Source organism: Rana temporaria, chromosome 1 (assembly GCF_905171775.1).
Source record: "Rana temporaria chromosome 1, aRanTem1.1, whole genome shotgun sequence".
NCBI lineage: Eukaryota > Metazoa > Chordata > Amphibia > Anura > Ranidae > Rana > Rana temporaria.
Window position 1 is genome coordinate 409,457,057 of NC_053489.1, and position 27,201 is coordinate 409,484,257.

The 27,201-nt window shown below is 42.3% G+C and overlaps 1 protein-coding gene across 1 annotated transcript in view; it reads right to left on the reverse strand.

Moving 5' to 3' along the window:
- LOC120931310 (tyrosine-protein phosphatase non-receptor type 9-like) overlaps positions 1 to 27,201 on the reverse strand; it is a 102,169-nt gene that overhangs the window by 51,962 nt on the left and 23,006 nt on the right. The window contains exons 3-8 of the mRNA XM_040342618.1: positions 13,602 to 13,709; positions 12,784 to 12,796; positions 9,987 to 10,080; positions 7,511 to 7,635; positions 6,662 to 6,767; positions 490 to 600 (exon numbers count right to left, since the gene is read on the reverse strand). Coding sequence (XP_040198552.1) covers positions 490 to 600; positions 6,662 to 6,767; positions 7,511 to 7,635; positions 9,987 to 10,080; positions 12,784 to 12,796; positions 13,602 to 13,709 — 557 coding nt within the window. The remainder of the gene's footprint in view (positions 1 to 489; positions 601 to 6,661; positions 6,768 to 7,510; positions 7,636 to 9,986; positions 10,081 to 12,783; positions 12,797 to 13,601; positions 13,710 to 27,201) is intronic.

Below are 27,201 nucleotides of genomic sequence, written 5' to 3' on the forward strand. Positions count from 1 at the left end.
TAGCGCGGCTATACCGTCACCGCGGCTCGACGCTGCAATGTGAAAGCAGCCTAAAGCATGTGATCAGCACTGTCCAGACAGAGGGTCCAGGTTCATGCAGCCTCACAGGACAGAGGAGAAATGTCATTCAACAAACACGAAATTTCGTGTTTTTTCAGCTCTTTAGTGCCACCCTTTGGGCAACTTCTGCTAATGTTGTGTTATGGTTAGCATTGCTTCTGAGCGTGAGTGTTTGTACTTTGGAGTTTTGTCCAAAGGACTTCTGTACACACGATTGGATAATCCGACCACACACATTTGTTGTCGAAAAAACAAGGCCTTAAGTCTATTTACAGATCTAAACTGCCTTACCATTAGAAACTATTTTGCTTAGACCAAAGTCGTTTTTTTTAAACTGTAACCAAATTCATTCTCATAGTATTGGGTATGTTGGTTGTGTTAGACAGCATAGTTTTAGTACATTAAAAGTAAAAAAAAAAAAAGGCTTACCCGTTCTCGCAGTTTTTCTCTGACAAAGAGACGAAGAACAGCAAATGGAGCTCGGAACCAAAGAGGAGAGGACACAATAAAAACACATTTTAACCGTGCGGGAAAAGCACCCTAGGTAGAAAAAGAAAGTGAATGATTCAAGAATTATCTGAAGTATATACATACATACCTTGTGCGTCTTAATTTTAATAATTACTAATTACTAATAATTACTTAATAATAACCCCTCCAAGTGCAGATACCTTTTCAAAAGGTATGCAACGTTCCACATTGCAAACTTGCGATTGCCACATCAAATAAATGTGTAAAGTTAACCTGTGCTTTTGCCTATTCAATCTTACTTTTGTGCATTGGCAGTGTGAGGAGAGGCGATTGCTTGGGTTTACCAATATTATTGCAAACCTTGGCTAGATATTAATTTTAGGTGCGATTCTTTAAAAGGGAACTACTGCGTAGATTCAAAAAGTGCAGGTTTCCTGTTTTAACTGGCTGAGAGTAATTCATACTAATAAGTTTACATTTTACCGTTTGATCCTGTGAACATATAAAATGTGTTATGTAAAAACATATATATGCTTAGGTTGATGCCTGTCATTAAAGTGCATCTCCCATAAGAAGATTGTACAGAGAGGTTTTTGGATCAGCTAGCACTTCCCAGAGTTTACACTTAGATATCCGAGTAGATGGATAAAAGAACAAACATCCCATTTATCTTTTTTTATATCTTTTTATTGGTTTAGTAATAAAGTACAAAAACATACAATAACAAAACAGTCTCACATGCTTGGCTCACGCAGGGGCTTCATGTAGGCAAATTGGTACAACAAAATAGTCCAAGACAGCTTAAAGGGTCACTAAAAAAAAAAAAAAAATGTTTTTGTTTAAAATAACAAACATGTTATACTTACCTCCACTGTGCAGTTCGGTTTGCAGAGAGTGGCCCCGATCCATGTCTTCTGGGGTCCCTCGGCGGCTGTCTCTGGTCCTCCCTGCACAAACTACACACATTCATTCGAGAGAGCTCGCATTGTGTGTAGTCCGTGCGGGCGTGCTCCCGTGATATAGCTCACTGTTTCACTCAGCCCTGCCCCTCGGCGCGCCACGTCACTGGATGCGATTGACAGCAGCGCCAGCCAATGGCTCCGCTGCTCTCAATCTATCCGCTCTAGCCAATCAGCGGCCAGGCTGAGCGGCGAAGAGGATCTCGGGAAAGAGTGCGGGACTTTCGAGGGGTCAGGTAAGTATAACGGGGGCCGATATACTCTGAAGTTTTTTCCACCTTAATGCATAGAATGCATTAAGGTGAAAAAAACTTTTCCTTTACAACTCCTTTAACCACTTAAGACCCGGACCACAATGCAGCTAAAGGACCTTGCCCCTTTTGCGATTCGGCACTGCGTCGCTTTAACTGACAATTGCGCAGTCGTGCGACGTGGCTCCCAAACAAAATTGGCGTCCTTTTTTTCCCCACAAATAGAGCTTTCTTTTGGTGGTATTTGATCACCTCTGCGGTTTTTATTTTTGCGCTATAAACAAAAATAGAGCGACAATTTTGAAAAAATTCTATATTTTTTACTTTTTGCTATAATAAATATCCCCCAAAAATATATAAAAAAAAATGTCTTCCTCAATTTAGGCCGATACGTATTCTTCTACCTATTTTTGGTATATAAAAAAAAACGCAATAAGCGTTTATCGGTTGGTTTGCGCAAAATGTATAGCGTTTACAAGATAGGGGATAGTTTTATTGCATTTTTATATATTTTTTTTTTTACTACTAATGGCGGCGATCAGCGATTTTTTTCGTGACTGCGACATTATGGCGGACACTTCGGACAATTTTGACACATTTTTGGGACCATTGTCATTTTCACAGCAAAAAATGCATTTAAAATGCATTGTTTTTTTGTGAAAATGACAATTGCAGTTTGGGAGTTAACCACAGGGGGCGCTGAAGGGGTTATGTGTGACCCCAAGTTTGTTTACCACTGTAGAGGGGTGTGGCTGTAGGTGTGACGTCATCGATTGTGTCCCCCTATAAAAGGGATCACACGATCGATGACGCCGCCACAGTGAACGGGGAAAACTGCGAAACGGCTCCCCTGCCGTCTCAGTTTGAACGCCAGAAGATACGTCGGCGTAAGTGCTTTCTGAATCCGGCTAAATGTTTCTACTCATCAATGAACTGAACTCAGTGTGTAGAAGTTCTTATACTGGCCATACACTATATGAAAATTTGTCCGAAATTCGGTCGCTCAGACAGTTCTTTCATTTTTTGGCCAGTTAATGGGCACAAAATCGATAATCGTTTGGACGTTTTTTAGCCAAAAAAACGAAGGACACATTTTGAAATTTTCTGCCGAACGATAAATCGGAAGGTTAATGCGTTTCCCGTCCGAACTTTCTGCACTAGGTATATGTAAAAAAAAAAAAAAAAAAAACATTTTTTTTTTTAATTTATGTCCACTAAACAATTTATCGGTCATTACATGATGGCACTATCGTTTGCGCTCACGACCGAATGTTCGTTTGGACGATTTTTCGTGGAGTGTATGGCCAGCATTAGTTTAACCATTTAAAGGCTAAATCTTTTCTGACACTTGTTGATTACAATGAAAAATCCTGTATTTTCTGCTAGAAAATCACTTAGAACCCCCAAACATTATATATATTTTTTTTAGTAGAGACCCTAGGGAATAAAATAGCAGTTGTTGCAATATTTTATTAAACACAGTATTTGCGCAGTGGTCTTCCAAACGCAATTTTTTGGGAAAAAAATACACTTTAATGAATAAAAAAAAACAAAAAAAAAAAAAACAGTAAAGTTAGTCGTCCCCCCCCCCCCCCCCCCTTCATCCAAAGGTTTTGATTACCTGTTTTTGTGCCTGCTTCCTGATTTCCTTACCGAAGATGGCCAGGGGGCAGCACCCGAGGGCCGAGGGAGAGATCGGCTTCGGGTGCAGACAGTATTTGTAGCTGCTGACTTTTAATATTTTTTTTTCGGCGGAACTCCGCTGCTTTCACACTGGAGCGGGCAGGCGTTGACGGTAAAACGCAGCTAGTTTTAGCGGCGCTTTACCTGCATTTTAGCGGCGCTATTCGGCTGCTAGTGGGGCGCTTATAACTCAGCTAGCGGCCGATGAAGAGGTTAAATGTGCCCGTGTAGCACCGCTGCAGAAGCGCTTTGCAGGCGCTTCGGCAGCAGTGCCCATTCATTTCAATAGGCAGGAGCTCCAAAGATGCTGCTTGCAGGACTTTTTTTTAACGTCCTGCCAGCGCACCGCCTCAGTGTGAAAGCGCTCGGGCGTTCACACTGAGACTGCAGGGGAGCCGTTTTGCAGGCACTTTACAGATGCTATTTTTAACCCAAAAGCGCCTGAAAAACACCCCAGTGTGAAAGGGGTCAAACTATTAGATTTTATGAGATGAAGAAAAAAAAAAAAAAAAAAAAAATCGCCATCATATATCGCCCATCGGCGGACGGATATAGATGGAAGAGAGAGAGGAAAAGAGGTGGAGGAACAATGAAAACGGGAGAGAAAGAATAAGAGAACAAGAAAGACAGCTAAAGAGAGGGATGGCGGGGAAAAAAAAAAAAAAAAAGAAATTAGGAGAGAGATAAAAGGGAAAGAAAGGAGAGCAAAGTGAAAGAGTGGTACATCCTAAAATATACCAAAAGAGGTTTTAATACTGTACGAGTGGAAAGGACTCTGGCAGCACTAAATGTCCGTGGGTTAGGGGTGTAAATTACTTACCTTGGGTGCCAACAACCAACACTACGAAAATAATTTTACTGTTAGGGGTCCCCACAACTTGGGAAATTTTATCAAGGGGTCACGGTACCAGGAAGGTTGGGAACCGCTGCTGTAGAGGAATAGCCACTATACATATTGGGGCAGATTCAGGTACCGCTGTGCACTTCTTACGGAGGCGCAGCGTCCCGTTTTTGCCCTGCGCCCCCGCAAATTATTTGCGCTACGCTTCATTCACGAAGCAGTAGCCACGTAATTTGCGTGGGCGCTCCTCAAAAATGCCCGGCGTAAGGGCGCGTAATTTAAATGATCCCGTAGGGGGCATGGATCATTTAAATTAGTCGCAAGGACATCATTTGCTTCAAAGTGAACGTGAATGGCGTCCAGCGCCATTCACGATTCACTTACGCAAACGACGTTAAATTTTAAATTCGCGACGCGGGAACAACGGGTATACGTAGCATTGGCTGCCCCTGCTAATAGCAGGGGCAGCCTTACGCAAAAAACGACGTAAACTGCGTACGCAGGGCTCGCGTAGGGTTGTGAATCGGCGTTAGTATGCAATTTGCATACTATACGCTGACCACAACGGGAACGCCAACTAGCGGCCTGCGTAAGAATGCAGCCTAAGATATGACGGCATAAGGAGCCTTATGCCAGTAATTTCTTAGGCTGCAGTCGGCGTATCAAGGTTCCTGAATCCGGAGCATTCGATACGCCGGGGGCAAGTAAGCAATCACGCTGCGTAACTATGGTTACGCAGACGCAATTGCTCTCTGAATCTGGGCCATTGTTTCTGCAGCCGATATGGTCCCATATAGCTGTCCGTGGCAGCTTCTCTGTGTTAGGTGTGTGCAGGAGATTCAGCCAACAACGAAAGCCTTATCGTAAGTGGGTGACATCACTTCCCAGCTGTTGTCGGCTGTCTCTTCCATACAGGATCCGTTGCTGGAGACATTGGTTTTGTTTTTGGAAAAGGGATACCAGAAAAGGGTAATAAGAGGTCCCAAATTATTTTTCTACCCATGTAGGACGAGCATACTGCGTACTTCAGCTGGCTACCTTTACCTTTGTGAACCCACAAATAAAAAACCCCTGTCGCACAATTTATAAAACTTCACCCCATACCTGGCACATTTACTGGTGACATACAGCCAACTTGAAGCACTAGTACCGGCTGTGACCAGCCAACTGGAAGAACTGGTGCCAGCTGTGACCAGTCAACTGGAAGCACTGGTGCCAGCTGTGACCAGTCAACTGGAAGCACTGGTGCCAGCTGTGACCAGCAAAATCTAGCCAAGATCAGCAATACTTGCACTTGGCAGCACTGGCAATTGTTATAAGCTGAACATTTTTATAACTGGCACTGGCTGTAATCAAGCACTGGCTGTGTATAAGGGGAACAGTAACTGAAGTGACTCTCATGTCATGTGTATATGTGGGAGTGACATAATTGAAACCTGTTATTAGAATGGCTGAAGAGACCAAACCTGAAAGTGATGGAGGGCTACATTCGACAGATAAGTCTGCCATAATGTGCTAGTATGCAGTACATACTAGTACATTATGGCATAACAATGCAGGAAGGGGTTTATTTCTATTTTTTAGGCGCAGTTTTCTACAGGTTAACGGTGTGATCATAGGCATTGTTTACACCTGATCACTGCGATTCATCACAGCCATCACAAGGTACAGAGACCCTTTCATTTGTTCAGTACCATTTGTCTGTGATCTGCACTGGTCAATAACAGTGCAAGCACAGTAGTAAAAGGAGATTATAATCTTCCATTTAGAAGTGGAAGCTCCACAGCCACCGTTTAACCATAAAGGCATGTAGTGGAGTGGTAAACCAAACCTTTGAAATGGCTACATACAAAATGTAACAACTGTTTATTGTAGGAGTGTTTGCCAGACGGAAAATGGAATGCATTATTTAGCATGGACCCCCAAGCTGGCCATACACATACAACTTTCTCCAGTCAAAATGCAGACTTACCAGGATTGACTGAACAGATTCTTCCATCCACGCTAAACAGCGTGGATGAACAAATCTCTGACTTCATCTATTGTATTTCGACAGCCAACCCCATCAGTTGTCAATATACAAACAGTACCTACATCCATTGGATCCAAGCATTGTCTGGCTATCAAGTTGCTGCCCAGCTCGTTCTATTTTTTTTTAACAGAAGGATGTCAAATGGGAGGCGTCCCAATGGGCCACCTACTGAACAAATTTTAGCCAGTACATTAGAATCCAGCCAAAAACGCACTCCGTGTATGACTGGGTTTTACTCTATAGTTAGTAAATTATATTGGTCCGACCAAATGTGGCTATCTTTATTTTATCTGCAATTTGCGTACATACTTTTTGAACAGATTTAGAACAAATTAGAAACAAAATAAAAATAAAAAACACTAACCTTTAAAAGGTTCAAGATCTTCACACACAGTTCATAGTCAAAGTTTCCATAAGTGGAATTAATCATATCATAGATGAATATAAGCCCATTGCGTTGCGTCTCCACTCTACAGAACAAAAAAAGAATTAAAAAAAAGAAGAAAAATAACCAAAATATATTATTCAAGCATAAAGAAGATTTCTTCCTTGCACATCTTTACACAACTATAACTATCCAATCTGTATATGTATTGCATTTATAATTATGGATATATTTCTATCAAGAATACATTTTGTGCGGCAGTAGGATATCCATATAAAATCTATACACATACACATTAGTTCTGTAGATGCAAAAAAAATAAAAAATGCTTTGTGGAAATGTTTAAAGAAGAGTACAATAAAAAAAAATTCACAAGTTTTAAATCAGGTGTATCTAAATGCTGAACATAAACTTAAAATTATAAAATCAGATAACAATGGCCTTTTCACAGCATATCCTCCACATTCTAAAATGTTACAATATATATTTCCACTTTACTATGGCAGCAATGGTCTGTTTTTTCCCTCAGAGTACAATATCAGATCATAGCAATAGACTCGAAAATCAATAACTGCAAAAAAAAAAAAAAGGGCAAGGAAATAATCCCACAGCTATAGTGCCATTCAGTGAAAAAACAATAAATGTCCCATACATAAAAACATTGGAAATGTGAACTTCAATAGGACATTTGGATGAAAGCCATCTTCAGTTTTGTTCTTTATGAACAGATTAAAGAAATGCGCCCATCTCTGTTCAACATATCTCCGTCCAGATCAGATTTTTCTGATGGGAAGGAAGAGACTTGCTTATTGCTCATCAATAAATTACCTCTCAATTGCTTTATCTAACTGATAGATAATAGCCTGAAGAACAGCCTTATGCGTGGTCACGTCCGGCCGATGAAGCCGAGCAGTAAACAGGGCTAACGCTGCTCCATTTGCATCTCTTCCGGGCTGTAATTGAGAAGCAAATATATGGCTATTACATTGGGACTAAACAGGAACACTGTCCATACAAGTACATTGCTTCAGGCCATAAGAATGTTCACACAGTCACAAAATACAGATCACATGTGGATTATCCATTTCACAGATTTTGCAAAATCCAACAAAATGTTACTATGTTGCTAAATAGACATCACACACACATAAAAAAAATAAAAAAAATTGTGTACATTTTCCCTTTCTGTAGGAAAATGTATTGTCTAAAAGACAGATGTTGGGGCTACGGGTAGATTTATAGACGTATGCCTGGAATGCTAGTATCTGATCAGAATGAAGTATATGTTCACCTTTTAACAAAGTCCCATAGCCTTTTTGATATACCCAGCTGTTACATGACCACCCCCCAGAATTATTGCTCTTGCTCCATCAATCATGGCGATACCCCCCACATGTGCGATTTGAACACTGTTTAAATTTTCAGGCACAACATAATACTATACATTTTAGCCCAAGACCCCTTTCACACTGGAGGTGTTTTTCAGGCACTTTAGCGCTAAAAATAGCGCCTGTGAAAAAGCACCTGAGAAAAGCCTCAGCTGCAATCCCAGTGTGAAAGCTTAAAGTCCTGCCAGCAGCAGTGAATACAACGCTCCTAAAATGCCCCTGCCCATTGAAATCAGTGGGCAGCGCCGCTAACAGGGATTAAAAGCACCCAGCTAGCGGTCGAAAAGTGCAGCAAGAACGACGGGAAAAGGGCCGCTAAAAATAGCAACGCTTTACCACCGACGCCCGGGCGCTGTGAGCGTGTGAACGCACTCTAACTGAAAGATACATTTCTTTAACTTTTTTGTCCTGGCTATAATAAAGTATACACAAAACCATCATACATACATTAGTCCAATGTTTCTCAACTCCAGTCCTCAAGTACCCCCAACAGGTCATGGCTTTCCATTATTTTGCACAGAGGATTTGATCAGATTCACTGCCTTAGTAATTACCACAGCAGTTTCATCTGAGGGAAATCCTGAAAACATGACCTGTTGGGGGTACTTGAGGACTGGAGTTTAGTCAAAAACTGAATAAAATTGCTTTTAAAGGAATTCCCATAGAACGAACGGTTGCCCGATTTAATTTTTTTTGTCTGTCTACTGTTCCATAATGTTTAGCAATTGAAAATTCTGCTATAAGGCAGCTGTATTTCAAACTAAAAGAAAATGTAAACCCAAACTCTGGCGTGCGGTTAAATTCCCCCATGCAGTGAGGTCCCCCTGGCATGGGTTAAATGCTAGCTTGGCTAGGGAAAAGGGAAATACAGTAAGCACAAATGGCTTATTCTACGCTCCCCCAATGGCAATTGCTTTTTGCTGTCTGATGCTTTGGAATGTGTCAAGGCCCGCCAACCATACAATGCAGGATGTTTTTTGTTTTTGTTTTTTTTTTATATATAAAAAGGAGGTCATAGTTCTACTTCAATTTTTGAGAAAAAAAAAACAACCTTGCTCTTCCATATTTTTAATATTGTAATAAAATATATTTTGGGTCCTCCTCCGTGGTTAAAACCAAATACTCTGCCTCCCTCTTAACAGCTGCAGCGATAGAATAGTTTTTAATAATTTGGACCAATTATATACTTGTACAGCCATTGTTTAGCACTGGCAAGCTGAAGGCAAAGCCTGCATATGTAGTGTGCAAATATGGCTGCCGTCATATTCACAAACTTTACATGGAAACTTTTTTTTGTAATATTAGCACATACTGATTTTAAATCTACAACCTTAAAGGAGTTGTAAAGGAAAAAAAAAATTTTGCCTAAAATTAATGTCTGCAAGGTAGACAGACAGAATAGTGTAATGATTCTGTTAAAAACCGAGTAAATACCTATTAAATTCCTTCATCTATATCACCTCCGGCATTCTAGTTTCTGTTCTCTCATTCACTTCCTGGTTTGCGGGGCTCGTTCATGTAAGAACTACATTTCCCAGTATGAATTGCTGCACGCCCAGTAATTCACACCTCCTTGAAGTCTCTAACACGTAGAGAGCGTCCTGCCACACAGATGTAGTTCCCAGGAGGGGGTGAGCACGTCACTGACCACCGCAGTAAAGCCTCTCTTTACGGTGGTCAGTAAAATCAGACAAGCAGGAAGTGAACAGAACAGAGAAGAAAAAGCAACTTCTGAGCAAAAACGAACAATGAGGAAGTGAGAAGAGGAATGTCTGCAGGTAAAGGATGCTTATTATGAAAAGGAAAAAAAAAAATTTACTTTACAACCCCTTTAAGGTGATCCACCTAGTCACTTTTTCAATAGCATTTTATTTGGGAAAATATAAGTAAAAACATTTGAAAACATTAATACTTACCAAAACCGTAAATTTACCACTCAGCAATTCCGAGCGCAAAGGTTCTTCATCTGGGTTAATATTGTAAATCCCTTCTTTCAGTCTTGTGTTCTGTTACACAGAAAGGAAGTCAGGCAGTTCTTATTTGTAACATTTCTTGCTCAAATGGAAAAACATGAATGCATAATGGATTACAAGTACCTGCCAAAATATGTGTTTTGGTATTCACTGCTTAATCCCTACTAAATATAAAAGCTTAACCTGTATGGAGTCAACATTTGTAAATCCTAAAATTGTGCCTTTTTGCAAAATGGTGAAAATCTAACGTATCCAAAGATTACTAAAAAAAAAGTCTGGGGAGGTTTTCATTTTTCACTTACAGCTTTCAGAATTTGTAAAAGACCTCCCAAACCATAGTTTCTGAAAGCATAGGGCCAGTGGAATACAAAGAAAGCTATTGATTTTTAAAGGCCCCACAATATTTGCGCTAAAAATACACTAAAATCAAACAATATTCCTGCTAAATTCCTAGTAAATATAAAAAGTTAAAACTGTATTGAGTTAATAAATGTGTACATTTTAAAATTGCACCTTTTTGTGAAATGGTGAAAACGGAAGGTCAGGATTTGAAAAGACCCCTCAAAATTAGACAGACATTTTCTAAAAGCACATTTTTTGGGCCCTGCAATAATTGCGCAAAGGTTCAGCATATCACTATTTTCACTAAAATCATTAATATTGCACATAAATATAACTTACAAAATTCCTGCTAAATTACTACTAAAGCCTCGTTCACATACTAAAGTGTACGCCCATGGAGGGCCATGTTTACCCGCACAGGGATGCAAAGGTGTTTCTGCGCATTCCCCATACAGGCAGTCTCATTTATGTCAATTTGGATGCAATGGCTGCACAGGCATAGCTGCTGTTCCCAATCTGACATCTGTGAGCTCTGGGACATGCATGCAGACTTACAAGGATGTAAAATTGGGAGAAACGGCTCTGTTCGTGTAGTTGCTACATCCCAAATGACATCCATGGGACTGCCTGCACAGAGATGCACAGAACACCTGTGCTTCCCCGTAAAGGTACGCTGTGTATGCCCTGTGTAAACAAGGCCTTAGTCCCCTTTTAAACAAGCACACGATAGGGGTTTGGCTGTCCATTTTTCAGGGGGCCCAATTGGATTTTCACCCACTGCATCAGCAGAGCGGACACGGACCTGTCATATGCCTGCTCAGTGGGGATCAGCAGACAGATCCCCTACTGAGCAGGCAGATCTACTTGACAGAGTCCGTTCCATGTGAAAGTGGCTGGTCCATTTTTCCCCAAGCCACATGAATAGATCCTGAGGCTCCAATTGGCTTGAAAAATGTTGGGCTCAGGGTGCAGAGCATTGCACCGCAAACCCACCCACTTGGGACAACAGCAAAATAATACTCGCTATGGTCTTCTGGCTTCTCCCGACGAAGCGGAGGAGGGGTGAGTGCAGGGATAGACCGTTGCAGTGGAGAGGCTGGGTGGGGGCGGACCGGGGTTTGCCATCCCCCAAAGAAGTCACTGGGTCTTACTAGGTGTTGGTCTTGGCGAGATATCAGATGTCTAAACAGACCCCCATATTTCACAGAGGAAGGGACAGAACACTTGCAGTTATTATCAGATGTCAATGGGCATAATAAGAGTGATCATAGTGATCGCTGAATGCGCCCAGGGTGCTACACTGAAGGGGTGGTAAAAACATGTTTAACAAGTCCCCCCCCCCCCCCCCAAGCTCAAACATCACCCGCACCGCTCCCATCCCCCTGCCACGATCCCCAGCCTGTCAGATTGCCGAAGCAACAGCTGCAGGAGGGAAGAGGAGATGCCGCCCCCAGCATGGATGGATCGGGTGTGTATGGGGCCAGAATGGGGGGTGATCAGAGCGTTTGGGGGAAACACATCTGGAGCCCCCCCCCCCCCCCCAAGCAGCACCTGAGGCCAGCAACAGGAGCAGCAGAGGAGGGATCCCAGCTTATGATGGTAGCTGCAAGGGGATACAATCCTGGGATGGGTGATCTGTGTATCAAAGATCACCGGACGGGGATATTTGACGGCGCGTGGTGGGGAACACACAGCTATTGAAATGAAAGCCGTTATGTTCCCAGCGCTCTGATCGGGTGCCTTAAATAAAAAAAAAAGGTTGAGAAACAGTGCCCTAGAGTGACAAATGTAAAATGCAACCAGGCCATCAGATAACGTACACCCCCATGTCTTAACTTTTGTGCATGCTACAGAATACTGCTTTTACTACTCACAAAAATAAATCTCTAGGCCACTGCTAATGACTAGCTCACATTGTACGACTTCCCAGTGTCAGATGTAAGGTAAAGTGTAATTCCAAGATCCTAGTATGTGTATGGATCAATGTGAGCTAGGGACCGTCGATTGTATGCTCCTTGAGGGCAGGGACTGACATATATACTGTATTTTCCGGCATATAAGACGACTGGGCGTATAAGACGACCCCCTAATTTTCCAGGAAAAATGTTGGTTTTGGGATATACTCACTGTATAAGACTACCCCCTTCTTACTAGTCTTTCTGGAAGCTGAGGGGTAGCCAGAACCGCTGACAGAAACAGGCTTTTTCAAATCTCACGGTGCCATTACATTACATTCCTCACTGTGCCATCACTTGCCCCTCACTGTGCCATTACATCACTTGCCCCCTCACTGTGCCAACTTAAAAGGCGAAAACTAATATATGAGATAGACTCATTACATGCAAAGCAAGATAGTTCAAGCTCCGATTTGTCCATAATTGTGATGATTATGGCTTACAGCTCATGAAAACCTAAAACAGAAAAAGGGAAATCAAAAGATATCCAAGGAATGGAGAATGCCAATCAGCAGTGTTTAAACTAATCAAGAAGTGGAAAATGAGGGGTTCTGTTGAAACCAAACCACGATCAGGTAGACCAACTAAAACTTCACCCACAACTGCCAGGAAAATAGTTTGGGATGCAAAGAGAACATCCCACAAACAACTTCAGGAGAAATACAGGACTCTCTGAAACATGTGGTGTGGCCGTTTCAAGATGACTGTAAAACACTGAGATGGATCACTGATGTTTTGGGGATGTATGAGCTACAAATGCACAGGAAATTTGGTCAAAATTGATGGCAAGTTGAATGCAGTATGTTAATAAAAAATAAATACTAAGGGAACATTTGCATTCATCAGCCAGGAAGCTGCGCATGGGACGTACTTGGAAATTCCAACAAGACAATGATCCAAAACACAAGGCCAAGTTAACCTGTCATTGGCAGAATAGAGTGAAGGTTCTGGAGTGGCCATCTCAGTCTCCTGACCTAAATATCATTGAGCCACTCTGGGGAGATCTCAAAATCATGCAGTTCATGCAAGACAGCCCAAGAATATATATGTCAAACTGGGAGCAGTAGCTGTTTCAGTATATAATATATATATATATATATATATATATATATATATATACTGAAACAGCTACTGCTCCCAGTTTGACAGGCGTGTGGGCACGTGCCCGAGTTTGGGGTCATACACCCACACGGCTGTCAAAATTGGGAGTATTATAGTATGACAATGTGAATGAGGCCCTACTACAAAAGACCTCTCACACCTTTCTTGCTTCTTTTACTGTGAAGAGAGTCATTCTTAAAGATCAGCTGATCACAACAAGGACAAAGTTGTATTTCTAACAGCTGCTTGCAGGCTTCCAAGATCTGCCCTTCACAAGATAAGAGAAAAATCGAGCTCAGATTTCAGGGTCTCTGTTAAACACTAAGAGGTATTTGACGCACCTATACATTTTTGTATCTTGAGTACAGTACATAACACAAAAATCAATTAATAGACCACAAGTTACAGGCCACTACCTTCAGCTGATGTTACACTAGCAAAGGCTTTACTGGGTCCACCCCCCAAGTGTCTCCATGAGGCTTCAGTTTTGTTAAAATGCAACATAATGATCACAGAGAATAGATGGGAGGGACCTGTGTTCCATACTGTACGCAAAGATACAGAATGTACAGGTATGTCAAAAGTCCACTTATCGGTCTAGCCTAAACTTTGTTGCAATACAGAAGCTCTGAACTTCACTCAATTGCAATTGGATGTTGATGTATATCTTTGACATTCTTCTGTTAAAAGGAGTAGTGTAGACCAAGTGTTGTATAGCTCTCAGAACACAAACTCAATGGGAATGTGCTTAGGCAGGGAAGGAGGAACTCTATCCCAGCAGGCAGAAGCACACTTAAAAAAAAAAGGGGGGGGGGGGGGGGTGATGAGCAGCAAAATGACCACCCAGCTGGGTGGAAGCGAAGGAAGGAACCCAAGGGGGACCTTCCATTAAGGGAAGAAAAGGTGGGCAGGTACCCAAAAGACATGAAAAAATAGCCACAGATGACATGCATGACACCTAACCCCCTAAAGGGGAGAAAAACAAAGTGGGTTATTCCAAACAACCCTTCCACAAATGGAAGTAGAGGTAAGAATCCAAGGCAAAAAGTACCCCTGCTGGTGGGAACAGAAAGAAGAATTCAATTGTTAAGGGCAAAAAACTTTTCTACCCTTGTCTACGTCCCCAGTCCTTTTCAGGGGTCCTGTGGACCCTGCAGCTAAACCACTCATTCCACCACCAAACCAAAGTATGACCCAAGTGCAGGTTCCAGTGCCCAAAGCAAACATTACAGGTCAGGCCCGACCTTTTTTCCCCTGCAAGGTCCATGTGCAGTTCATATGTGTACTGGAAACTGCAATAAGCCCTAAAGGCAGTAAGATCATGATAGAAGTAGTGTCAAGTCAAAGGAGGTTAAATAAATCTGGCCAACAAAAAAATTCTCTAAGTAGGATGTTGTCACACATCTAAAAGGAAAAAATTAGAGCCTCAAAAAAAAGATGGAGTTAAATAAGTACACTAAGGGGGACTCTGCAATGCTCTTTCCAGTGTCCAATCACCTGAAGGATACAGCATACAACCTATATACAACCCCGATTTCTCCTGTAATGTATGATAAAGATATACACATTCTCTACAAAGTTTAATACTAGAGTTGAATGAGGACTTGTTCCTAAAATGTAATGCATGACAGAATAGGTAAATACTTTAGTGTGCATAGTCTGGACAAGGATTCAGGTTAATTTTAAATGGGGATCACACACACACACACACACACACACATTATTACTTTAGCGGCATATCAGATTAGAGTGGTCCACTTCTAACACTGTTCTGCTTTTGTAAGTACATATATTCACCTGATACCTACAGAATCTCTCAACCAAAATGTTCCCAGCAAAAAGGTGTCAATAACAGACATTACTAAAGTTATAAATAAAAAAAAAAAAAGGACCTTTTTCAGTAACAAATATATATCTATATACCTGCTTCTGTGCCCCAGTTCTATTGCAGCCCAATCCTCGTTCTTGGGTCCCCGTCAGCACTTTTGGGCTTCATAGCCTGCTTGCTATGGTAGTGCTCATTTACAACGCTCAGTCCTACCACTCCCCCCACCTCCCCCGATCCTCCCTCACTGGCTGTACTAGACAGCAGCCAAGAGCAACTGGCCTCCCACTGCTGTCTGAGCCAACAATCAGACGGGAGAGCGAGATGCTGTTGTGCACCTCACTGGATCAAGATCAGACTTTATAAAGTTTAAGGGGCAGTAGGGGAAGGAGTGGTGATGCTGTGGGAGAGGCCACCAGGCTGTTTTATTACTTTCACTGCCTAGAAGGATGGATGTTGCACCCCCGTCACCTTGGCCCTGGTTTGTTGCAGACATGTAGGTTGAGGCCGCTCTTTATCATCATGTAATTATACCTAGGCCTGGTCGAGAATATTGGTGATCCTCTCATCTTTACTTGCACTTTAACGCATCTTGGTGCATTTTCCAACAAAAAGCCACCTTCCATAGGGATGAATGATTATGCATGTAAAAAACAACCACCCTGCAACCGCAGGAAAAAAGTGCTATGAATATAGCCTTTATGTACTCATCTGAAGGAAGATTTCTGCAATGCCCTAAACCCACTTGATTAGTTCCCACCACACCACCCCCAATTTCCCAAAAATCAAGGTCTGCATACTGCGATTCATTGTGAAATACAGTTCATTGCTTTCCAGTTTTGCGTTACAAGTAAATGACCCATTTACAGTACAGTAGCATCCATGCTCAGTAGCTATGGAAAGATTTTGACTTCATTCGCTGCAACCAGACTGGTACCTAAATAAAAAAACCCAACAGGTGACCATATCTAGTAACCTGAAATAAAATTTCAAAAACATCACGACCACAAGGACATTACTTGCCTTCAATGTGATGCATCTCTTGTACTGGTGTGTGTCCAGTTTTAGCCGAACTATTATTCCATTGATGTGCCCTCCCCCCATAACTACTCCCACCCCAATACACTTCTGAGTGGAGGGGGTTAATAAGAAGCCTCGACAGGCCTCATGGGTACGGAACCAATCGCAGTATCTTCATTCACAGAAGTCGGTACTACAGTTCTATGAATGAAAACAGGATCTGTGACTGGATAGATCCTCGTTTCATTTATAAGAAAGATTTCTCTCCACTTACTATAACACACTGCATGCCTTTTGCCAGGGCAGAAAGTGACGTCACTCGGCTGAGGTTGCAACACATAGAAGCAGTGTTCTCATGGCACATTTTAGCCAATTCTGTTGCTGGTTAGTTATTCCTAGTGACCAAACAGGCCAACGTGAAATCAGCCTATGGCTAGCTAAGCGCTAACACAATGAACTTTCAGCACACTCCTCTTTGGATTTACTAGAACCTATAAACCACTCCTGTAATAAATGCAAGGCTCTTGCACTACACTGATCATAGTAAATATAACAGGAGATTGGACAGTTTATAGTCACCCAGGCACCCCAAATGTGTTGGCACATCACGCACTGCTATTGGTCAAGAAAACATTTTAGCATAGGTCACAAACAAACATAATAATAAACTCTATATATATATATATATATATATATATATATACACACATATACATCCATACACACACACATACATCTACACCAAATGAAACCGCACCGACACATTTAACCAGATCAGCAGAAAATAAAGGTATGTTAGCGCTGAAGTTTGGCAATCTATTTATTAAGCCAGGACCTGTGGCGACAAAAGTACACTTACTCTGTAAGCTTTGAAATAAATCTATTGCCTCTAGAAACATTCAAACTTCCGAGCCATTAAAAATTTCACCAGCAGTGTCTGGGGGCACGGTAACCACTTGTGGTTGTTCCCGGTTCTTCAAATCAGCTAGAAAATTCTTCAATGGCCTGCCAAATGAACAAAACAAAACAAATATATCTTAAGTCCCCAAATGATAAGTAGGTAGCATTTATTCAACACAACCTTTGTACGTTAGAAAAAAGGCTTGGTTACTGAACATTCAATGTGCAAGTGTAGTGTAGGGCAGCATATTTCAACTCCCAGTCCTCAAGGCACCCCAAAGGTATGTATTCAGGATTTCCCTTAGATGAAACGGCTGTGTTAATTACTAAGGAAATGGCCCGGATCTCAGTCGAATTGCCCCTTATTTGCGGAGGCGCCAGGGCAGCGTCTTATGCCCTGCGCCCCCCGCAAATTTCACTGCGCTACCCGCGAATCACGGAGCAGTAGCTCCGTAAAATTGCGTGTGCGCTGTGGTAAACTTGCCCTGCGTAAGGGCGCCTAATCGTAAATGATCCCGCTAGGGGGCGGGAACTCAATTAAATTAGGCGCGCTCCCGCGCCGAGCGTAGAAGCGCATGCTCCGTCGGGAAACTTTCCCGACGTGCATTGCGGCAAATGACGTTGCAAGGACGTCATTTGCTTCCAAAGGTGAACGTGAATGGCGTCCAGCGCCATTCATGAATCACTTACGCAAATTACGTAAAAATCGAACGTCGCGACGCGGGGAAGTCGGGTATTACTTTAGAATGGCTGCCCCTGCTATTAGAAGGGGCAGCCTTACGCTAAACACGCCGTACGGAAACGACCGTAAATTGCGTACGCAGGGCTCGCGCAACATTGTGGAATCGGTGTTGCACTACTATACACTGAGCACAATGGGAGCGCCCCCCTAGCGGTCCATCCGCTAGAATGCAGCCCCAAGAATATGCGTGGCATAAGAGCCTCTATGCCACGCAGATTTTAGGCTGCAGTCGGCGTTACGATGTTCCTGAATCCGGAGCATTCGTAACGCCGGGGCAAGTAAGCCAATTGCGCTGTGTAAACTCTGGATACACAGGCGCAATTGCTTCTTGAATCCGGGCCAGTGAAACTGCTCAAATCCTCTGTGCAAAATCAATGGTATAGCCTGAAAACCATGACTGTTGGGGGTGCCTGGAGTTGAGAAACCACTGGTGTAGGGAACACAAATACATCATATCTTGTTAACAGTTTTGCATGCCAAACAGGTTGTAGATATGTTCAGCCAGTGGTCTAATGCAGACCCTCTCTGGTAGATTTAATACAAAAGGATAACCCATTGACTTTTTGCAGGTTCAGTCAAAGCCATGCACCCAATCAAGACTGTGTCTAGACAATGAAAGAAGAGCAGCTCCCTGATGGTGATCTTTCCTCCAGTAAGCAAGCCCCCCATTTGTCCGCTTCCCCCCCCCCCCCCCCCCCAAATTGTGCAATAACTAATTAGCTTACAGATTTTGTCCTTTCCCCTCTGCCGGAATACTGATGGTCAAGAGACTTAGTGGAGATCAGAAACCTAAAGAATTTCAGTTTACAGTTGGGTATTTTCTCAGGCCTGGGTTCACACATATGCAAATTGGTTGCGGCTTAAACCGCATCCAATTCGCATAACATTATAAAATACATTTATTTCAATGAGGCTGGGTTCACATATGTGCGATGCATTCGCACTGTGCGTTGCATGAAAAAATTGGATTTTTTTACTCCCCGTAAAAATCCATTTCTCTGCGTTCATAGACGGACACAGCCTTCTTTGACATTAGGGCCTCGGAAATACTCAAAAAGCTTGGGGACCAGCTCGAAAAGGCTCAAAAGCAGAGTATTTCCGAACGGCTCAGGCGCCCCCCCACCTCAGACCAAATGCGGTGCTGCACACCACTATGGCTTGAATCCTGCTCATTTTGCGAGACAACACTCGCAAACCGAGTCATGATTAAAAGAAAAAAAAAGTGCTCGTATTGCGAAAACTCGTTAACACCGCGCAACTCGCTATCCGAGGTTTCACTGTACATTTAATGCTGTAATACAATGAACAGAGCTGCCATTAATTCGTAGCCCCTTTAATATCTGCTCAGAGTTTGTCCTACATTATAGGCCTAATATAATGCCTACACAAGCTGTGTGCTAACAAAGTTATTACCAATCAATTTCCATTGAAATCTGCAGATTCTGGGATTTCAAAAACTTTCAAAAGCTACAAAAAATTTCACATCCCTGCAGTATGGCAGCTTGGGGACATTTTGCACACTTACTAAATAAGCAAAATCGAAGGACTGACTCACTGGTTTCCCAGAACATTTCGCAGTCAAGACTCGAATTAAAATCAATGACAGGACTCCCTTGCAGTTTACTTTTTGTTGCAACAAAAGTTGTGTTTTACACCCATCGGGAATGCCATCATCCCCTGAAATCAATGTATAAGAAAAAAGATCTGTAGATTGGGATTTTACAGGCATCCAGAAAAATAATTCTTAAAAATATAAATTGTTGTCACATATTTTAATACATCAAATAAAAAATGGCAGACCAAACGTTAAATGAGTAAAGTATTCTCATTAATCCGTGTTTCTCAATTCCAGTCCTCAGGCCCCCCCAAACAGGTCAGGTTTTCAGGATTTCCATTATTTTGCACAAGGGTGATTTGATCAGTTTCACTGCCCTTAGTAATCACCACAGCCTTTCATCTGAGGGAAATCCTGAAAACCTGACCTGTTGGGGGGGCCTGAGGATGGAATTGAGAACACTGTCCCTAATCCAACACGTTTCGAGAAACTTCTTCATGGGAACAGAGCCGGCTAAGAAGCTGAAAACAATAGGCCCAAAGCATAATCACAACTAATGTTCAGCAATTAGAAGACAATAGCTTTAAAACACTTACAACAAGGGTTTTACTGAGCACCTATGATAAAAACACATTGCACTAGGAGAACTAAATGACCCCTGTGATGAGGTTGTGGCAGTGGCCACCCTCACTCAAGGCCCTTCGTAGTGCAAAGTTGTTGCCAGGCTAACAAAAGGGAGGATCCCTGTACCCACCAGAGGCCACATATACCCCCTTGGAGGTTGTGCATATTGTTGGTTTATTGAGACTAGGAGGAAACGAGTATACCGTACTTCCTGATGGCCATTGCTGTAGACCTACACATTTTGTGCATTGCAAGACTACGGGTATTATATACCTGTTCCTGTGCAAGTGTGGCTTATTTTATGTAGGAAAATTTGAGTCTTGGATGTGGATTCGGGAACACACATGGCATGAAGTTTACACCTTGCCATTAGGCTGAAATGTGGCGTTTCAGCATAAAATTATTGTGGTTTCCCCCATGTTTTCTTTCTTGCACTTAATAGGATCAATGGGGATCCCGGAGTCAGTGGGCAATTGTAAAATATTTTTCGTTTTCAAACAGAGATGAGATGAATTGTGTGTTTTTAAAGCCCACATCTGTCCCTTGTTAAAGAGGCCACTAGATACCACAAAGGGTTCTAGACTAGGGTGTCCCAAATAATTACTACTACAATGTGGACTGATTGTTTTACCAATTCAGCCATTTTGTCGGTTAAAACCATGTCTCTGTAATAGCTGTATGTGAAGTTCAGAGCTGCCATCTTATTTGGCTCCCCTCTCTCTTTGAGCCCCTCTTTCTCCCTCCTGAGACCTGTTGGCACCTTTGCCTATTCCAACATGATGTTGTGGGGTATCTTCGCAACCCAGAGCAGTGGGGGGGGGATCAAGTTACATAAATACATAGTAGGCGAGGTTGAAAAAAGAAGTCCATTCCTCCCAACCTGTGTGATTTTATGTCAGCATTCCATTGTATATCCCTGTATGTTGTGATCATTCGGGTGCTATCTAATAGTTTTGTGAATCATCGATGCTCCCCGCTGAAACACTGCCTGTGGAAGAGAATTCCAAATCCTAACCACTCTTACAGTAAAGAACCCTCTACACCAGGGCTCATCAAATTTCAAGTCCCCATGAGCTATACGCCAGGCCTCACTGGCGTACTCGCCCCAAGTTCCCCGGCCACAACCCATACCATGTCCGCCCCCCCCCCCCCCCCCCACGTTCTCATAACAATTCATGACATGGACACTTAATGTTTTATGAGAATTAAGTGGTAAAAATAAATATTAACACCATTATGGCTGTGCCCAAAAATGCAGCCTGCCCAGTCTACAATGCAGCATGTCTCCCCATTTTGCAAGCCAGAGGTCCCCAAATGCAGCCTACCTGTGCTGGGAAGGAGCGGAGCCGGAGCACTGTTCAAATCACGGGAACCATTACAGCTTTCAATTCAATAGCCGTCTTTCCCCGCCGCGCGCGGTCCTATACAAGCCCTCCCCCTTGTTGGGAAACTGACAGATCACCCATCCAATCCTGGGATGGAGTGATCCTGTAACAGATGCCCGGACAAGGGGGAGGGGCTGTACAGACGCACACGACAGGGAAACACACACGACAATGGAACAATGCGGCGGCTCCCTACCCCGCACAGGTTGGCTGCAATTGTGGGGGGACATGGGCAGGCCTGATATTTGGGCACAGATAAAGCACACTCACCAGCCCTCAAAATTTACTCGCAAAATGCGAGCAATATTGAGGGCTACGCTACGCAGTTTAGGTTAAACCGCTTTTCTCTAATTTTTAGTGAATGACTGTATGTCTTATTAAATTCCCTTACCGCGGAAAAGTTTTATCCCTATTGTGGGGTCACCAGTATGGTATTTGTACATTTGAAATCATATCCCCTCTCAAGGAGTCTCCTCTCCAGAGAGAACAAGTTCAGTGCTCGCAAACCTTTCCCTCAGAACCAAGGTCCTCCAGTTCCCCTTATTAAATTTTGTTGCCCTTCTCCAGTTCCATCACATCCTGAGGGACTGGTGCCCAGAGCTGGACAGCATAACTCCAGGTGCGACCAGACAGAGTCTTGTAGAGTCTCCAAAACACCATCTTGAATAATCCTTATATGTATTTCAATGGGGTTTTACCACACCTACATTTGTTCAGCATTAACTTAATTAGGCTGGTTGATTTGAAGATCATCACTATTTTACCTGCCGTGGGAGCAGCTCCGTCTCCGTGTTTACCCCTTGGGGATGTCGGATGATTCTTTGTATCAGACAGAAACAGCACTGGAGTATTTATAAGACCAATGTTGGTTAGATATTGGATTTGAATGGCCCTTTGGAAATCTCTGTTTTGGATACCTCTATTTGGTTTCCTATTTAAGAATATATAAGCACTAATCCTTGCAGATTGCTGCACAACTTTGGTCTTTCCATATTTCATGCCCAGCCCAAACTACACTTTATCTTGAGGCCTCATGCACACTGGACGTTAAAATAAATGTTATAAAAAAACACCAATAGCTTTGCAGTGAGTTTTTCAGCATTTTTGCAATAGCGTTTATTTTTTAGATCTTTTGGAGAAAAAAAAACGTGTAAGCCCACTAGTTTTATGGGGGTTTTTTTTAAAGCCAAAAAACTGCCGATAACAGCCTATGTGTGCATGGGCACATAGATAACATGATGGGGTGTTATTGACTGTAGAAAAAAACAACATCTGGAGCAACAGCAGTTGTAAAAACGTCCAAAATCGTTGTGCAGTGTGCATGAGGCCTTAGAGTTATTGGTTTTGATCATGAGGGGTTAGGATAGTCTGTAGTGTGGACTTAAGGCCCCATGCACACGAGACGCTATTACAAACGCCTCTAATCTCAGCTTTTCAAAGGCAAAAACCGGCATTTAAAAAACCGCCCGTTTTTGCCGCGAATTGCGCGGCGTTTTACCGCGATTTGCGCTGTCAGCGTTTATCCCCAAAACACTGTAGACCCTCCCCAAGCTCAGAATCAAACATTTGTGCCATGTTTTGCCGCGATTTGGTCTAAAACCGCAAAAGCTGAAAGTTCTGAACCCTAAATTTTGGGTTTGGAAAAACGGCCCCTAAACCCAACTGCTTTGAAACGCCAAAAACCGTGATCGTGTGCATGGACACATAGGATAAACATTAAATGTGTTATGGGGCAGTTGAAAAAAATGCCCAAATGCCTCTGAACTCATGTTTAGCAGCGTCTCGTGTGCATGGGGCCTTAAACTATATATTTTTTTTCTGGACTGTATGTAGATGCAATGTGTAATTTTTTCTTTTGGGTTCTTTTTTGTGCTTATTTTCTCTTTTGTTTGATCCGAGAGAGGTGCCTGTGATCCCATCAAGCAAGATGTCCCCGGACCTGCTGTATGGTATTGGGTGGGTGTTAAGCTAGTGCAATGTGTTTTTATCATCAGTGTTCGTAGTTGCAAGTGTAAAGCCCTCTGACACAAAATCGGATTTTCCGCAGACAAAGCGTCAGACTTGTCTGAAAGGCATTGGCCAGGAACTTGTCTTGCATACAAAATGGCACATAACTTTCGGCCAACAAACACAAACGTAGTGACAAACTACGTGTTTTTTCCGCTCTTGAGCACCACCCTTTGGACACCTTTTGCTAATGTCCTGTTTGGTGAGCATTGATTCAGAGCATGCGTGTTTGCACTTTGGACTTTTGTCTGACGGACTTGTGTACACACGATAATCTGACAACAGACTGTCGCCCGTGGAGAATTATAAAGCCTGCCATCCAACATTTGTCCATGGAAAGTTGGACAATTGTCTGATGGAGTGTACAAAACAGTCGGATTTTAGGCCAACAGTCTGTCATCGCAACAATTCCCATCGGAAAATCCGATCGTGTGTACGAGGCTTACAAACACACTGGTTAAAGCGTATTTTCCTATTATTGCTGAGCATTAGTTGTGAAATGTTTTTGCCTGATGTTTCAGCTTCTGTACCTTCTCTGTTCCCTTGAAGAAAAGCGTTTCTCGAAACACGTCGGAATATGAGAATACTATACCCAAGCTGTTGCTATGAAAACATTTGCCTTTTTTAATTGATGTTTTATAATATGTGACAAACAAAAAATACATTTTTCATGAACGGTCTGGATGCCTGTAAAATCCCAATTCACAGATATTTTTCTTTACCGTTGAAATACTAGTTAAGCAGAAAAGGGGATGAGAGATTTTTAAATGACAAAGGAAGGTATGTGTAAATTTCTTCAGAACATAAAAAGATATGTAGTTACCTGTAGGGAATTTTTTTACTTTTGCAATCCAAATTGAGAAAACCCCACAGGGTTTATAATGTGTTCCCATTTCTACAGAATACCTATTTATTATTTCTCAGCTTTCTAGTGGTTTCTTTGGAACACGACAATTTGATAGTAAAAAATAGGGACAGCCAATTTGATCCCTTTCTAGGAGACAGACAGCCCAACACCCCCCGAAATCTGGTTTCATCTCGATTTGACTGCAGTTTTTTTTTTTACCTTTCTTCCCCTTCAATAAACTCACTGAAGTGTTGATGTCAATTAACAGTTCTTTTCCACTACAAATCATACATATCGAAATCTGACTGATGCAAGCCTAGCTTCACAATGGCCCCCAATTTAGGTTGACGGTTGCATAGTGTCTGATGATTACTAGCCATCATGTTTACAATTTCAAAAGCGAATGGACTTGAATGACATTTTCCACATGTATGGCAAGCTAAAGTGGCTAGATAAAAAATAAGTAAAAATATATCAAGATGCCAAGAAGTGGTCACACTTGGCGGGGACAAGACGCTATCTTGTTTGGTTGCCAGATGATTTTTATATGCCTCAAGATGCTGTTTTAAATGTGAGTGCACACCTGTATGTTTTATGTAAATTAATTTAATTTCAAGCAGACACCATTAGCTTCTCCTTGTACCCTTTATAGTACCTCCTGAGGATTCTGAGCCATGGGGAAAGCAAAAGAATTGTCAAAGGATCTGCGGGGAAAGGGTAGTTGAACTGTAGCAAACGGTTAAGGGATATAAAAAGATATCCAAGAAATTGAGAATGCCAATTAGCAGTGTTCAAACTCTAATCAAGAAGTGGAAAATGGGGGGGTTCTGTTGAAACCAAACCACGGTCAGGTAGACCAACTAAAATTTCAGTCACAACTGCCAGTAAAATTGTGTGGGATGCAAAGAAAAACCCACAAATAACTTCAGGGGAAATACAGGACTCAGAAAACATGTGGTGTGGCGGTTTTAAGATGCACAATAAGGATGCACCTAAAGAAAGATGGGCTGCATGGCCGAGTCGCAGAAGAAAGCCATTACTACGCAAATGCCATGAAGAATCCCACTTACAATACACCAAACAGCACATAGACAAGCCTCAAAACCTTCTGGCAGAAAGTCATTTGAAGTGATGAGACCAAAATTTAGCTTTTTGGCCACAACCATAAACACTACATTTGCAGATGAGTCAACAAGGCCTATGATGAAAGGTACACCATTCCTACTGTGAACACGAAGGGGGATCGCTGATATTGGTACTGTAACGGTCACCACCGTTTACGACCTTCCATCCCATCCAAGACAGCTTATCAACACTCCAATCAACAGGACCCGATCCATAAGAATTCCCCCCCAGACACGAGACACACAGCTCTGTGCTTCTGGTTTCAAATGTAATGATTTTAATGGTTTCTTCTCAGTCTTATATACAGTACAACCATGTGACAGTATTCAAAGGGACAATGAGATATCCACCCCCCTAATCACACACTAAGGGTAATTACTTAACATTCCTTAATCAACAACAAAACACCTTCACCCACTCTGTCTCCTAGGCAGACGTTTCGTCTCCGCATACAGCTTGACACCTCTGAGCATCCAATAGGTTGTAGACCGTGTTATCACACATAAACAGTTTTTAGCATGCATAATTATAGGTCTGGGAGCAGACCTGGATTAACACCTGTCCGTTACAACACCTTTACACAAGGACAATGGACTGTCTCCCAGGCCCTGATGCAATTAGCATTTCACTAGAAATGAGTCACTATTGACTGGTTGGGCCAACATCTTGCAATTTCTCAAGATCCTGCAATATGAACTATTATTGAGGTCCTATCTCATGTAATACATAAATTATGATTCCCTTGCCACTCCATGCCCAAAGGGCACAGAGTGGACTCAGACCCAAGAGTTATCAGTGACGCTGACACAGGAGTATCCTCCATCCTCACAAAGTCTTTGGGTGTCACGGGTCATTCCGTTACAGGTACATTTGCAGATGAGTCAACAAGGCTTATGATGAAAGGTACACCATTTCTACTGTGAAACACGGAGGTGGATCGCTGATGTTTTGGGGGATGTGTGAGCTATACAGTCAAAAGAAATTTGGACAAAAATTGATGGCAAGATGAATGCAGTATGTTATCGAAAAATACTGGAGGAGCATTTGCATTCATCAGCCAGGAAGCTGCGCATGGGACGTACTTGGACATTCCAACATGACAATGATCCAAAACACAAGGCCAAGTCGACCTGTCATTGGCTACAGCAGAATAGTGAAGGTTCTGGAGTGGCCATCTCAGTCTCCTGACCCTCAATATCATTGAGCCACTCAGAGAAGAATCCAAAATGTGCAGTTCATGCAAGACAGCCCAAGAATTTACAGGAACTGGAGGCTTTTTGCAAGAGAAATGGTAAGCTTTTCCTGAGAAGATAAAGAGCCTCATCCACAAATACCACAAAGACTTCAAGCTGTCATTGATGTTAAAGGGGGCAATTAAGAACTGGGGTATGCAAACTTTTGATCAGGGTCATTGGGTAGTTTCAGTTGCGATTATGATTTAAAAAGAGTAAACACAGTTGATTGATAATAAATGGCTTCAGACAAACACTAACCATGAGGAAAAGAAAAGTTTTTGATATTTTTCATTCATATTCTCTGAAAAATGGCCAAGAAATCATGAATTTTGCCAGGTTATGCAAAACTTATGAGCACAGCGCAATGAATCTCTCCAAAAATCTCGATTTAAACCCCCCCCTCCCAATCCTAAATCAGCCATTTCCCCAATTCTATGTAAACAGGGCAGAGCCAAGTTGTCAAAAAAAAAAAAAAAAAGCAAATGTTTATTAACC